The 14,362-nt window shown below is 41.2% G+C and overlaps 1 protein-coding gene across 1 annotated transcript in view; it reads left to right on the top strand.

Moving 5' to 3' along the window:
• LOC149470394 (fibrocystin-L-like) overlaps nt 1-14,362 on the top strand; it is a 209,947-nt gene that overhangs the window by 89,022 nt on the left and 106,563 nt on the right. Inside the window, exons 26-30 of the mRNA XM_089664463.1 lie at nt 2,140-2,262; nt 6,593-6,692; nt 8,500-8,619; nt 8,758-8,919; nt 13,317-13,438. Of these exons, the coding sequence (XP_089520589.1) occupies nt 2,140-2,262; nt 6,593-6,692; nt 8,500-8,619; nt 8,758-8,919; nt 13,317-13,438 (627 nt within the window). The remainder of the gene's footprint in view (nt 1-2,139; nt 2,263-6,592; nt 6,693-8,499; nt 8,620-8,757; nt 8,920-13,316; nt 13,439-14,362) is intronic.

Raw genomic sequence — 14,362 nt, 5'->3', positions numbered from 1 at the left:
TGGTCAGTACCAGCCAGGTTCTTAATATCTCTTGGAATTTCCAGTGACACATTTTCTCTGTTGCAGCTTGATGTTTCTCTGCTGTAAATTCAGGTGTCACTGTGAAAATCCATTTTTGAATAATATATGGACAGTACAGTGGCTAAATGGTTAGCACTTCAGCCTGACAGTACTAAGGTCATTGATTTGAATCCCAACCACGGCACCTCCTGCCTGGAGTTTGCATGTTCTCCCGTGCCTGCGTGGGTTTCCTCCAGCTACTCCGGCTTCCTCCCACACTCTAAAGACATGCTGGTAGGTTAATTGGTTCCTGTCTAAATTGGCCCAAGTATGTGTATGTATGATTGTGAATTAGGGACCTTAGATTGTACGCCTCTTGAGCATTAGGGACTGATGTGAATGTACAATATATACTGTATATGTAAAGTGCTGCATAAATTGACAGCGCTATATAAGTACCTGTAATAAATATATTTTGGAAAATCTGCTGGAAGAATAGCACGTCACTTGAGTTTGCAATGGCAAAAAAATGGTAAATCCACAATCTATTTGGCATTATGCCTCACTGTATACCGCTTTCTTAAAGCTTAGGTTTATGTAAAGTAAAAAAAAATCAGCACACACTCTAACAGGATGTCTAAACGTTATGTCCAAACAACGTAAAAAAAAGTTGCAACACCCTGGTTTACTTTGCTCAAAAAAGTCTAGATAAATGTTAAATAAAAAGAAAGTCAGCACAATGGACAATGTAAGTATAATCCCTTGTGCTGATTTTTAAACTTAGGTTTTAAGAAAATGGTATACGGTGAGGCATAATGCCAAACATAACAAAAATTTTGGATTTACCCTTTTTTGCCATTGCAAAACCAAAGCCGTTCATGGATGGATTGAAATTTGTCTGGTTCAGCAGGCTGATTAGATCGACTTCAGTACAACCAGCCTGTCAGATTTGTTTGGTGCAATCACTGCCAGCAGCTATAACTGCCAGCAGTGATTATTGTATCCTGCCAGTGGGGAAGGCTCCCTGCTGGCAGAATACAATAGAGCTGCAGAAGGGATTTCCCCATCCACACTGATTGTGTTGATTAGGGAATCAAGCAGTTTTTTTACCAGGAGATCCTGGCAGTAACAGCACTTCCTGTTGATAGCTGACTGTACTAAGTCGCTGCCCTGCAATTGGCAGCAGTGTTATCAGCCTACTGTATGTGCTCCTTCAGTTGGCATTTGGGCTGCCTATCAGGTCTTCTATAGAGGCAGCCCAACAATTAACTGAAGGTGCTTGAATAGCAGGCTGACATTGCAACAAATTCAACAAATTTGCTTAGGAAAACTGTATACATTAAGCCTAGGTTCTCATATATGCAGCTCTGCAGGCCACGGTTTGCTCAGGCACGGCAGCCCATTCATTTGAATGCGCTGCTCGGCCTCATGAAACACAGACAAAAGGTCCTTGCACTATTTTTGGAATCGTAGCCCGCACGGGAACTGCAAGTACAGTCTGATTCCCAGTGCAGGCAGCATGCCATTAGGATTAATGGCACCTGCCCGCATCTCCTGCATTTCACTGTGTGGGTCGTTGCGACTGCGGGAAGAGGTGTCGGTCCCAGAGTGGAAACCACCCTCACCGAAGTGAACTAAGCCTTAGACATGATGCCAAGCATACAGAAAAATAGATAAAGGGCTTGTTCACATGAGCGGCAGCCTATGCTCTCTATGCAATCTGAGGTAAATCGTTTTTCAGAAGGTGTTTGATAGGCAGTGATGTCGCCTCATATCTGCCTGATTTAACCCTGTACATGCCACCCCACAGGTACACAGTCATGTGCATTGCACACGGTTGTGGCATTGCCCAATAGACCAATGCCTTCGAATATTACATGCTGTTTAATTTTGCCATGGGTACAGCCCTGAGTGATAGCATGCCCTGGTACCGGTAAGCAGTAGGGAGAAGTAAAACTGAGCCTCAACTGCCTGGTTTTAAGCCCCCCCCCCCTCCCCCTCAGCTGCACATGTCAACAAAGCCTTAAGGTTTGCATAAAGTTTAACGTTATCTAAAATGTGAAATGATTGGAATGAATGAAAGACAAACATTTATTTGAAGTTATATTTCTCTAAATGTGAGCCCTGTGTCTTGGTTAGATCAACGACTCATCCGTCACTGGATTAAATGCTAAAATGTATTCCGTAAAAGTGATAGGCGGAGGCCTGTTGCGTCAGCATATGCTTGGAGACTTTGTGAGGACACCACATAGAACACCTCAGGTATAACTACATTTATTACATATGTACCAGTTTAAAGTGGTATTGAAAAAAATTTTTTTTGCATAAGTACTTTAAGCCCTCTGCTTGACTGAATTCTTTCTGCAGGCTGTAATGGCTTTATTGAAGGCCACTTCTGGTTACCCCAGTGCTTGTTAAATGTTATCAATGCTTGCAGCGAGGTGCATGAGATGCTATGTAAACAGTGTAAAATGGACCCCGATGAGTTAGAGCTGTTCTGTGAATGGAGGAGAGCAGGGATGCAACTGGATCTCTTCACTGCCACAGCCACATCTCTCATCTCCGCAGTACCAAGAAATCCAGCAGTCTATTTAGGAGCCGGCTTGAAGCAGCAGTCATCCACACACACAGTATACATATTAATAGGACTATGTTACTTAAAAGAACAACCTCTCTAGCGCCTCAAAGGGGTCAATGCCAGGAAAAAAACAGGGAATAAGATGTATTTGTAGCCTTGGAGTAAAATCTTGGTAATGCCACCGTCCTCTGACTGGGAGATCAAACCAAAACTGGAAAAAGAAGCACACAGGTGGCGTAAACACCTAGCGCATTATCAAAAGTTTATTAACAATATAAAAACAGAAAACATACTCACAAAATGAGGTGCATGTAAAAGCCAATAAAACCACTACGATGGTCCAACGTAATGGCAGAGTGGTGAGGTTGGCCTGCTTATGTTACTTAGATCATATAAAACTTGAAAAGGTTGTAGCAATGGACTTTTTAGGTCATAAAGTGATTAGTACACAAGATGCTTATTACATAAAATCATACATTTTATTGTACATTTATTAAAAACATATATAGCATATATCCAATATTTTCATATGGGGTTCACAGATCTTTTTTCCATTTCAACATCTACATGTTAGCTCAACATGTTTCGGTTGTTTAAACATCTTCAGGAGCTCATGTGGATAGCATTCATAAATTGGGACCTGATCTCATAAAATCACAGCTTTTTTTACGGTTTGCTGGAATAGAAGGGTCGCCATTCATCCAGGGGATGAATAAAGAGACAGACAGAGAATCCCTAGTCCTTTTGCAAGAGACACCACAGATAAATAATGATGTGTTGATACCAGAAATTGTAATCCCTTTGGTTCCAGGGTCAGTCCATAGGGAGGCAGTCCGACAGGTATACCCCTATCTGGAATAGTGACCCTTCTGTTCCAGCAAACCATAAAAAAAGCTGTGGTTTTATCAGATCGGGTTCTATTATATGGATGCCATTCATTGCTACAACCTTTTTAAGTTCTATATGTATTATTCAGGATGTGGGCATATAGGACATAGAATTTTAGCATATATAATTTAGCTCCTGGAGTTTAATGAGGAAAGAGGAACTGAACCGTGGAAGCTGTGCTCAAAGTAAGGCAGGCAGAGGACAAAGAACTAGTTACCAGTATTGCCTGTGATCACCATGCAGCTAATCTTTCCACCATTACTTACCGTGCCTTCTTTTCCACTGTGTCTCTGTAAGGAGATGGCCATTTAAGTAGGGACAGTGTTTTCTTTCCTCATGGTAGAACCTACAGCAAAGTGACCAGTAAAGAGCAGCACAGTAGTGACATCACTAAATCTCACCCTGTATCTTCTAAGACTAGCAGATCCCATACTGCATATATACAGCTGTAGCTTTCTTTTTGGGGAGTTATGAGAAATTATTCTCCCCATACAGGATAGTGCACGTATCCTGTTGGTAAATTAGAGAACCAAAACTTTCACTATGTGGAAGAGTGGGTTTGATAACAAAGTTAACGATGCCTAAACCCAGGACAGGGCTTCTGTTAACTTCCCCTCCTGGGAAATTAATCAGTAATCTAATCAAAGTAATTGGAAGCAGAAGAACTACTGCAACCAGCATATACCATTAACCATAAGTATATAAATGCAAACCAATATATAAATAATACAAGCTTTCTATAAGAAGAGGTTAATAAATGTAGATATATCCAATGTAAAAATCAGTATTACCAGTAAAGGGCCATATAGTATACCTGGTGGAATTGTGCACATATACCAGGGTATATATAATTATTAATTGAGGTAGCTCTAGATGAATATTGCAGCAAAGTCCAAGTGCAGGGGCTCCTGATGATGATGCAGCATCTGTCTTTGTGTCAGGATCTAAAGTCAAGATCATAGGTCATATGATCATCCTCCATCTGTTGTCCAACCAGCCTGGAATAGAGTTTCTCACCAGCAGGAACTGTGGTGTGACACTGGAACTCAGAGTCAGTCTACCTACTCTGTGTTTTAGTCCCCCAGTAATAGTTTCCAATATGACATGCAACTAGACCACTAAACCTATGATCCCGACGTGGCCACTGGAGGCCTTACCTGGCTCTAGTCTATGCTTGTTATCGAGTCCTAACCTACAACTAGCTATAGAATCCTAGACCAGACGGGACAGGGTTAACTAGAATAACAGGTGCTACATATAAACTATATTGCAATAAGCAGGTTCACCTACCATAATACTGGAAGGTAACAACTAAACATACAGTACAGTAGCACAGGCCTAGCTGTCTCGCACTGTGCATATGAGATAAAACAGACAGGGAAGAGAAATTGAATATACACTCAGCAACTGCAGTTAGACTATTAGATCATACAAATTCTTGCATAATAGTCTCTTCTGGTCTGGAATTTAAAATCATGGACAAAACATGTGGCTGAGACTTTCTCTCTCTTTCCACTTTCTCCTTCCAGGGTTTTTTACCCAACAACCCCTGAGCCAGGAAGTAACATACACAATTAACTAAAAAACAAACAAAAGCTATTTACAAATTCAGACAGTAGAGGGCAGCAGATCCCTACACAGCTAAAATGTTGCAACAATGGGGATGCCTAGGCAAAATCACATACCAGGAAGGACACCCATATTTTTCAGAAGAAATTCAAAACAGAAGGTACATTATTCAGGACACTGCTTAGGCACAATAAACAATTCTAAATATAATATATAATTTGTAATATAACAAATCTTCACTTTTTGAGTGTCTCTCTAGCAGAGCCATAAAACCCAGCAGAGATATTAAGCCTTCCCCACTTTATCTAAAACTTTGGCTGGATATGGACTTGGACATGGCTATAGTCTGACATCTAAGCTAAGAGTTGGAAAATGTAGTAGATTTTTAAATATTTCACAGAAAGGTCCTACAGACTAATAGGCATGATCTTTGCATGGCTTTATGTTCCTACCATTCTGTTCCAGTGGCTGAACTACCAGGGTCGTAAAGGTTTCACTTGTGACAAGGCCCTGGCATTCTGCCACTGTGGGGGGGCCGCAGATGGCAGGAAGGGAACCCGCTGCAGAACATGTGAAAGGGTCCTGCTGTGGAACTATAATAAAGGGCTTGGAGAGAAGGGCCGCTGACTTGGAGGAATGGGGGCCCTTCATGGTTTCTTGCACCTGGGCCCAGAAGATTCTTGTTTCACCTCTGTTCTGTTCAATATCAGTAGTTCAACTTGAGCTCAACTCAAGATAATATGCCTATGACAAGCAGCAGGGTGGTTCAAAGTCCATTGGTAGATGCCCTTGGCTAGCATCTCTGATATCCTAAGTTCAGTTCTCTACAGGACATTGTTTTCATTAAGTATTGACGTAAATGGCACATAAAGAACTGCTGATTTTTAGTGTAAATAAATGACTATGTCAGTACATTTATGCAAAGTAAAACACTGTCCTGTATACGGAGAGTAAAAGCATTATCATGAATGGCCAAGATTGCACAAGATTAGACACATGAAAATAGAATCTGACAATTTATTGGCTAAATTGGTTGGTAGGGCCATAACATGCATGGACTCTCTATGGTGTCTAATCTTCATTGGCTTCCACTAACCCAACGTATAAAATTCTAAATACTAACGACAGCTTACAAATTCATCCACAACACTGCTCCTAGCTACATCACCAACCTCATCTGAAGATATCTTCCTCTCTATCTCCCTCATCACCTCCTCCTACGCTCGCTTCCACCAGGACTTCTCCAGAGCCTCTCCCATCCTCTGGAACTTCCTACCACAGTATATCCACCTCCACCTAAGAACTGTACTTGAATCACCTCCCCCAGATCATCCCCCGCAGCTATCACATTTTGTATCACCTCCCCCTTCCTTTAGATTGTAAGCTCCACGAGCCGGGCCCTCATATTCCTTCTGTACTGAAATGTATTGTAACTCTACTGTTTCCCTTATATTGTAAAGCGCTGTACAAACTGTTGGAGCTGTATAAATCCTGTATAATAATATAATAATAATAATAATCTCCACCTATAACAGATTACATGTCATCATTCTACAGGTTGAAGTCTACATCAATGGAATTCCATCAAAATGTACCGGGGACTGTGGTTACACCTGGAATGTGACTGGAACTCCAAATATAAGCTCTATTAGTACAGGTAGAGTATTCTGTACTATTTACCTTTTATGTAGTTTCTGTTCCAGCTCTACATATCCCTCAAAATCAGTGGTTCCCAATGTGTGTCCCATGACACATTTAGATGTTGCGGCAGAATGGGTGATTAGTCGGCCGAAAGCCCAACTTCAATCTGGAAGAAAAAAATGCTTGTAGAGAGAGGCCACACTGCAAGGGTAATTTTCATCGTTTACAGAACATAGCTTATGCAGTCATGGGGCCCCATTGGCTATTACAAATTTGTGCAGCTTTGTAGAATGATCACTAAATTTATTGTTTTTCATGTAGGCCCTTTGGATCCCCTCAGAAGTTTGGCTGAAAAATGCCTAGTTAGCAGCCCCCATGCGCTGACTCGTTGCTAGTCAGGATATGGGGGCTGAATTTAGGATGCTCACTCTCAGCCTTGCAGGAGTGAAACCCAATGGTTTTCACATCCTAGCAACATGGCAGGATGTGAGGTTGATAACTAGAAGTTTTTCAGCCTGGCTTCTGAGGGGCCCCAAGTCTCCTACAGGTAAAACTGTAACATTTATGATTCTACAAATCTACTGGGGCCCCTTGACTGCATAGGTTATTTTCTGTAAAAGGTGAAGTTAGCCTTAAACCCTGGCCTAAGACATTTTCAGCCATGTAACTGTAATTTTTAAAATGCATTAGCCTCAGCTGAAAATAATTGTCACTTTTTATGAAAAAAAAGGATACTTATCCTGTGCGCTAGCTTTGTTAATAGAGCCTATTGTGTTTAACCATATTAGCCAGGGAAATAGGCTTTCAATTTTTGTCATCAAATCCTCACATGGGCTACGTTTGCACTTGATACTATTGACCATGTTGTGCTACAGTTGATGCCAGGGGCGGACTGACAACTCATGGGGACCCCGGGCAATCGGGGATCATGGGGCCCCTGTGTCCTTGCCCAAACTCAAACAAGCATATGAAAAATGTACCAGGGGCATCTCATTGGGCCCTCTACTAACCCCGGGTTTCCAAATGATCAGTCCACCCCTGGTTGATGCCCCTGTGTGGCAACGGAGAGGCACCGCAAAAGGATGTTACTTGCAGTCAACAGAGCAGTAATAATCAACCTAACAAATAATAGAAAAAAAATATTAGTGTCAGTGGATGCAATAATTACCCCCAGCATTGGTGTTAGTAGTTTCAATAATAACTTCCAACACTGGTGTCTGTAACTGCAAAAATAACTCCCGTTTTGGTGTCAGTAACCACTACAATAACCTTCATACATAGAAACACTAATTCCTAAAGTGACACTAAACTCCAAATATACATTCTTAGCTCAAAAAAGTATCCTCTATTGCTCTTAGCCTCCTCCAAATCTCCAAATTCCTTTTTTTTTTTTTTTTACCAATGTGATCTGACTTCCTGTTAGAGGGTGGCTACGTTGGTTCTCCCTGGTCCCACTCTATTACGAAATGTAGCCACCCTCTCTTGCTTAATGCCTTGCTGCACTATGAACTATGGGATGTGTAGTGTGCACAGAGCAGTGCACATGACTGTTCCAAACAAACGTAAGTGAGAAAAAGGTAGAGGTTTGGGAGCTCACAGATGATGTTACAAGAAGGCAGAAAAACAAACTAAGAAATAATTTCATGAAAAATAGACTACAGGGTCATTAAGTAATACATATTGATTTTGGAGAGTAAGGATATCATTTAATGTCGTTGTAATATTTAGTATGTTGTATAATGATCCAGTACTGCATACATTACAATATGTCCAATGAATTGCTAATTTTGCAGACATATTTATTTTTGAACACTTTATTTTAGAGTGGAATGGAGATGTTGAAGTCCTTATAATAAATGGAACTGGATTCTCAAACAGTATTGGAAATGATACCACTTCTGTTACTATTGGCAATATTATCTGTCCCATTCTTAATATTACTGGTAAGTCATTAAATAAACAATGAAAGCAAAAGCAGGAAATCAACACAAGTATTAACTACACGGTAAAAAAAAAAAAAAAAAAGAATGAAATTTACTAATGTTGGATTTTGATTTTTTTTTAATTACTTTTATTATAAGCCAATGAGATCAGATGTCTGGTACAGAAGGCAAGTGCGGGGACCTTTCCGATCTCAGTGTACATCGCAGGGGTTGGGCTGGCGGCGTTTTCTGGTGGATACCTGACCCTTACCCAAGAGCTGTCTGTCTTATCCATCACACCTTCTTTGGGAAGCTTAGCAGGTAACAACAGAACACAAAAACGGAGTTGGTTTATAAATGTAGCACTCACCCCCTAAAGGGCCCACTGTTAAGGTCCCAAGGTTCCTTCCCAGTAAGTGCATTAGCAGCCAGGCACACACTTGCTGTCACCCTTTGGCTCAATGAGTAGTCTAGGGGTATGCTTTTTCTGATGCTTAATTGAGTACTGTCCGTGATACTTTTTTTTATTTGCACTAACATACAATTTTGAGGACAAGCTAAAATAGAAAAGTATCACGGACAGTACTCAATTGTTCCTGTCGCAAATGCATTAATACGGCTACAATCACCTCTGATGCTTTATTGAAATCTTAAACTTGGATGGGTGCAGAACAACTGTGGGATACTCCAGCAAATGTAGGTAGCAACTTGAGGACACATATCTTAAAGATTCTGAGCAAAGTCCTTGCATAAGCATAAAATGGGCTGAGCTACACAGGCACACCATGGACAATGTCCACTTTTAAGCACAAGGTGACTCTGATGCAAGAGGGACAGCAGCAGCACACAATCACTGGGATCTCACACACCGGTCTGTACTCACTAATATCCTTGGATAGTTCAATACCTCCTTCCAGTATCTTCCAGATACCTCTCCAGTGAAGTCTCCAGACCAGATCACCAAAAAGAAGCCCCTCAGTTAACTCTAGCATAGTTCAGTAGAATAGGCCCCCCATTTACCAAAGCTGGGATCTCGATGTGCAGTAGAAAGCACAACTGGACTGCCTAAAATTACAGCAGCCCTTCAGGCTGGGTTCTTTATCTCCTGCACAAGAACCCTTCTATTCCAAGCTCCAAACTATTTATGCTCCCTCCCAGCCACTTTCTGAGCACCATTCCATGGGGATTGGCTGGGATGCATAAATATTTAGTCTGCTGATATGACTCTCCTAGCCCACTACTTTCCAGAATCCTCCAGAAGGCAGGGGGACATAATCAAGCCTCCAACCAGTGAGACACAGAACAGCCCAAAATAATCACAAGTTGCTCAACTGATTACAGTAGAATTAAGAACTAAATATACTTAACCTTGCACCTATCTAGGAGAATGCTACATAGTAAAGAAAACCTGGGATAAAATGGGACAGCTAGAACAAATCAGATTCCTGTTATGATTTACAAACTCTGAAGCAATATAAATCTGGCCCCACGTTTCTTACCAATGAGCTAGCATCAGATATTTTATTTTTATGTTAAATGCTTCCATGCTAAGTAAATATGAAAATGTAAGGCTTACAGGTATTTATAACCTCCCACAGAGATCCCAGTTTTTCCCATGACAGTGCCTCCATCTATTTTTTTCTCTTCTTCTCCACAAGGATGGAAACATCTTTAGTTAGGCATCACTGAGGGTCACCTTCTACATCCTGGACTGAGATTTGGGCTCAGAGATGACACAGTTATCTAAGTATTGGTGCCTGTGCAGTGTTTGGTCTTGTAACAAATTCTGACACACATCAGTCCCTGCTGCTTCAGAAGCTAAAATGCTGCAATCTGATCATTGGGGGTAAGGAGACTGAAGAAATGCTTCCTCCCACCTGCAACAGACTGAGTACCTGATCTCAGCCTAGGCAAAATGACTTGACCAAAGTTGGATTGCTTTTTTAAATTAAAAAATAACCAACTTTTTAAAATTATATTGAATTTTTGCTGTTTGTGACAGGAATTTATATAATAATGCAAACAATATTTATTGAATGTAGAACAGGCTTTCTCAAACTTTTCTACACAGAGGAACCCTTCAAATAGCTTTCTAGTCTGAGGGAACCTCTGCTAAAATGACTGTATCTACAACTCATGATACTTTAGTGAGATGGTCAGAGGGAAGAATACTCCTTACACTTCATTGGGATCATTGGGAAGAATTACCCCAGATAGCTAAAAAAGATCAGTGGTGTCAGTAGTAACTTAAAAAAACAACAGTAAGAAGGCTCACTGACCTAACGCATATCAACTATATAACTTTATTAAATAGCTAAAACTAGTGATATACTCACAAACGCGTGACATTAATAGCCGTATCATAAAAATACAAATGAGACTGCTTCCAGATCCACACCACTAAAATGGTGACATGGGAAGACCGTTCAGCGCCCAGTGTGGCTTATGTGTTTTAAGAGGCAAGCCCTATTCATCAGAGCCAAACAGGCTTGCCCCTTGAAACACATAAGCCACACTGGACGCTGAACGGTCTTCCCATGTCACCATTTTAGTGGTGTGGATCAGGAAGCAGTCTCATCTGTATTTTATGATACACCTATTAATGTCATGCTTTTGTTAGTATATCACTAGATTTATCTTTTTAAGTAATTTAATTTTTATATAAGTAGTACAGTGGTAATGCGCTAGGTTGGTGTGCCCTCATTCTGTTGTTTTTTATTGCTACGTGAAAGGATATTCATAGTCCTGAGAGGGCAACAAGACATGTTGGCGCCAATCCAGTAAGCCGGAGAAGTAGATATTACATCAAGCTCAGAAGCATCACACTCAAGCACAAGAGATTGTTTCTGGAATTTGTATTTACGTCAGTGGGAATTTACCTTGGGCAGGTATTTCTCTTTGCTGAAGGAACCTCCAGCAACCTTTGGAGGAACCCTAGGCTTCCATGGAGCCCTTGTTGAGAAACCCTGCAGTAGACCTAAAGGCAACACCTTTTTTCCCATTAGAGTAAGGATGGGTTATGATCCCTGTCAGTTTTTTTTTTGCCATCTGTGTCCCATTGGAAAGATTTTCCTTTACTTCCTGTCACATAAAAACAACAGGAAGTGAGAGGAAATCCCCCCAAAGTGAGGGAATGCCTGGTTGTCACAAGAACAAGTGTCCCCATTAGAAGATTTCCCCTCTACTCCTGTTATGGGGACAACCCACAATTTGGTATTTTTTTTCTCCACAGAGGAACCCTTCAAATTGCTTTCTAGTCTGAGGGAACCTCTGCTAAAATGACCATCTCACTAATGTATCATGAGTTGTAGATACAGTCAGAGGGAAGAATACTCCTTACACTTCATTGGGATCAATGGGAAGAATTACCCAAGATAGTTAAAAAAGATGTGGTGTCAGTAGGAACTTAAAAAAACAGTAAGAAGGCTCACTGACCTAGTGCATTTCAACTATATAACTTTATTAAATAGGTAAAACTAGTGATATACTCACAAATGTGTAACATTAATAGGCGTATCATAAAAATACAAATGAGGCTGCTTCCAGATCCACACCACTAAAATGGTGACATGAGAATAACTTTTAGCATCTGGTGTGGCTTACATGTTTCAAGGGGCAAGCCCTCTTCATTAGAGCCAAAAAAGCTTGCCCCTTGAAACACGTAAGCCATATTGGATGCTGCAAGCTCTTCCCATGTCACCATTTTAGTGGTGTGGATCTGGAAGCAGTCTCATCTGTAGTTTATGATACACCTTATTAATGTCATGCTTTTGTTAGTATATCACTAGCTTTACCTTTTTAAGTAATTTAAGTTTATATACGTATTACAGTGGTAATGCGCTAGGTTGGTGAGCCCTCATTCTGTTGTTTTTTAGTGCTACTTGAAAGGATATTCATAGTCCTGAGAGGGCAGCATGTTGGTGCCATTCCAGTAAGCCAGAGAAGTAGATATTACATCAAGCTCAGAAGCACCACACTCAAGCACAAGAGGTTGTTTTTGGAATTTTTATTTATGTCAGTGGGAATTTACCTGGGGCAGATATTTCTCTTTGCTAAAGGAATACCAGCAACCTCTGGAGGAACCCTAGGCTTCCATGGGACCCTTGTTGAGAAACCCTGAAGTAGAACTAAAGGGAACACTTTTTTACCATTAGAGTAAGGATGGGTTATGATCCCTGTCAGTTTTCTTTTTGCCATCTGTGTCCCATTGGGAAGATTTTCCTTCACTTCCTGTCACATAACCACAACAGGAAGTGAGAGGAAATCCCCCCCCCCCCCCCAAAGTGAGGGAATGCCTGGTTGTCACAAGAACAAGTGTCCCTATTAGAAGATTTCCCCTCTTCTCCTGTTATTGGGACAACCCAAAATTTGGTATTTTTTTTCCCTTTTGGTGAAAGGTAAAAATGACAAATAGAGAGGATGAGTCTCCCTAAAAGGGCACAGAAATCAGTAAAAACAGATGTTCTAATCCCTCTTGATTCTATCCAACATTAAAAAACAATTACCTTTAGTTATATGTTGTACTTTTAATTCTCAGGGAACAAAAATCCATTAGTTTATATATGAAAATATGCAGAAAAAAATAGAAACAAAAAATCTAGAATGCTAGCAAATGTATACTATTGTCATGTCTGTATTATAATACAACAGTTTGTAAAATAAAATGCAAATCATCAGTAGCTGCATGCATTCAGTGTGATGGTTACACTGCCTTTTAGGGGGCACACCGATGACAATTCATGGCCGGGGATTTGGCGGTGACTCAGCGGTGGAAATTGGTGGCAATGTCTGCACTATTAACTTCATCAACCTGACTATGATTCAGTGCAGGACTTCAGCGGTAAGTAGAGGCTGTGCAGAGGTCTTAGTTCCTGGCAGGCCCATATTTGATGGTGGAACAGTTAGGCCCTCTGGATATTTCAAAAACTGATTAAGCAGCAGAATAAGCTGGGCCTATGTAACCATGCAGCTTTAATAACTCAGGTTAGCCAATAAAGGGCAGCTCATTATTGTGAAAGAGATCTTATTTTTTTAGTATAGGTTCCTTGTCTAAAGACAAATCTTTGCACTGACCATATCAACTTAACAGAACCATTCTTTCATTTTTACATTTCGTACAGATATAATAACAATGAGAATATTAGTGGATGCTTTGGCTAACAGAAATGTGGGGTCTATTTATAAAGGAATTTGTCAAGGCATTCATTCAGTTGACTCAATTAATCCCAGTCATGTGCCAAATGCAGCCCACCAGGCCATTTCATGTGGCCCTCGCACCTCTTCTGCAGCTGCGGCACCCCCCTCATCTCCACCCCCACTTTGTCTCAGCAGTCGGCAGCAGAGAGGATAACAGAACTCCTCTTCTAGATCCTTCTCTTCTCCGCGCAGCTGCAGAGAGTCTTTTCTCACCCTCCCCCCCCTGGACTCAGCAGTCAGCAGCAGTGAGGAGGAAAGAACTCCTCCTACAGATTCTGCACCTCTCTGTGTAGTTACAGCATCCCTTCATCTCCACCACTCCTAGTCTCAGCATTCGGCAGACTCCAGTCCTCCTCTGGTCCTCCTCTAGACCTTTCATTTTCTGCTTCCCAGCTCTGCTCCCAGCTTCTTCCCGGCAGCAGCACAAGATAAGTGGAGTGCACTATGATATGAGGGCGGGTGGGGGACTATTGGACTTCTGATAGGGGTTGGGCACTATTGGACTTCTGATAGTGGGGGGGAGCTCCTGACATCTGATGTAAGGGGGGGGGGGTGCTCTGGACATCTA

Source organism: Staurois parvus, unplaced genomic scaffold (genome assembly GCF_062004578.1).
Source record: "Staurois parvus isolate SC_StPar_1 unplaced genomic scaffold, SC_StPar_1.0 ptg000047l, whole genome shotgun sequence".
Classification (NCBI taxonomy): domain Eukaryota; kingdom Metazoa; phylum Chordata; class Amphibia; order Anura; family Ranidae; genus Staurois; species Staurois parvus.
This window is presented reverse-complemented; position numbering and strand designations above follow the sequence as displayed.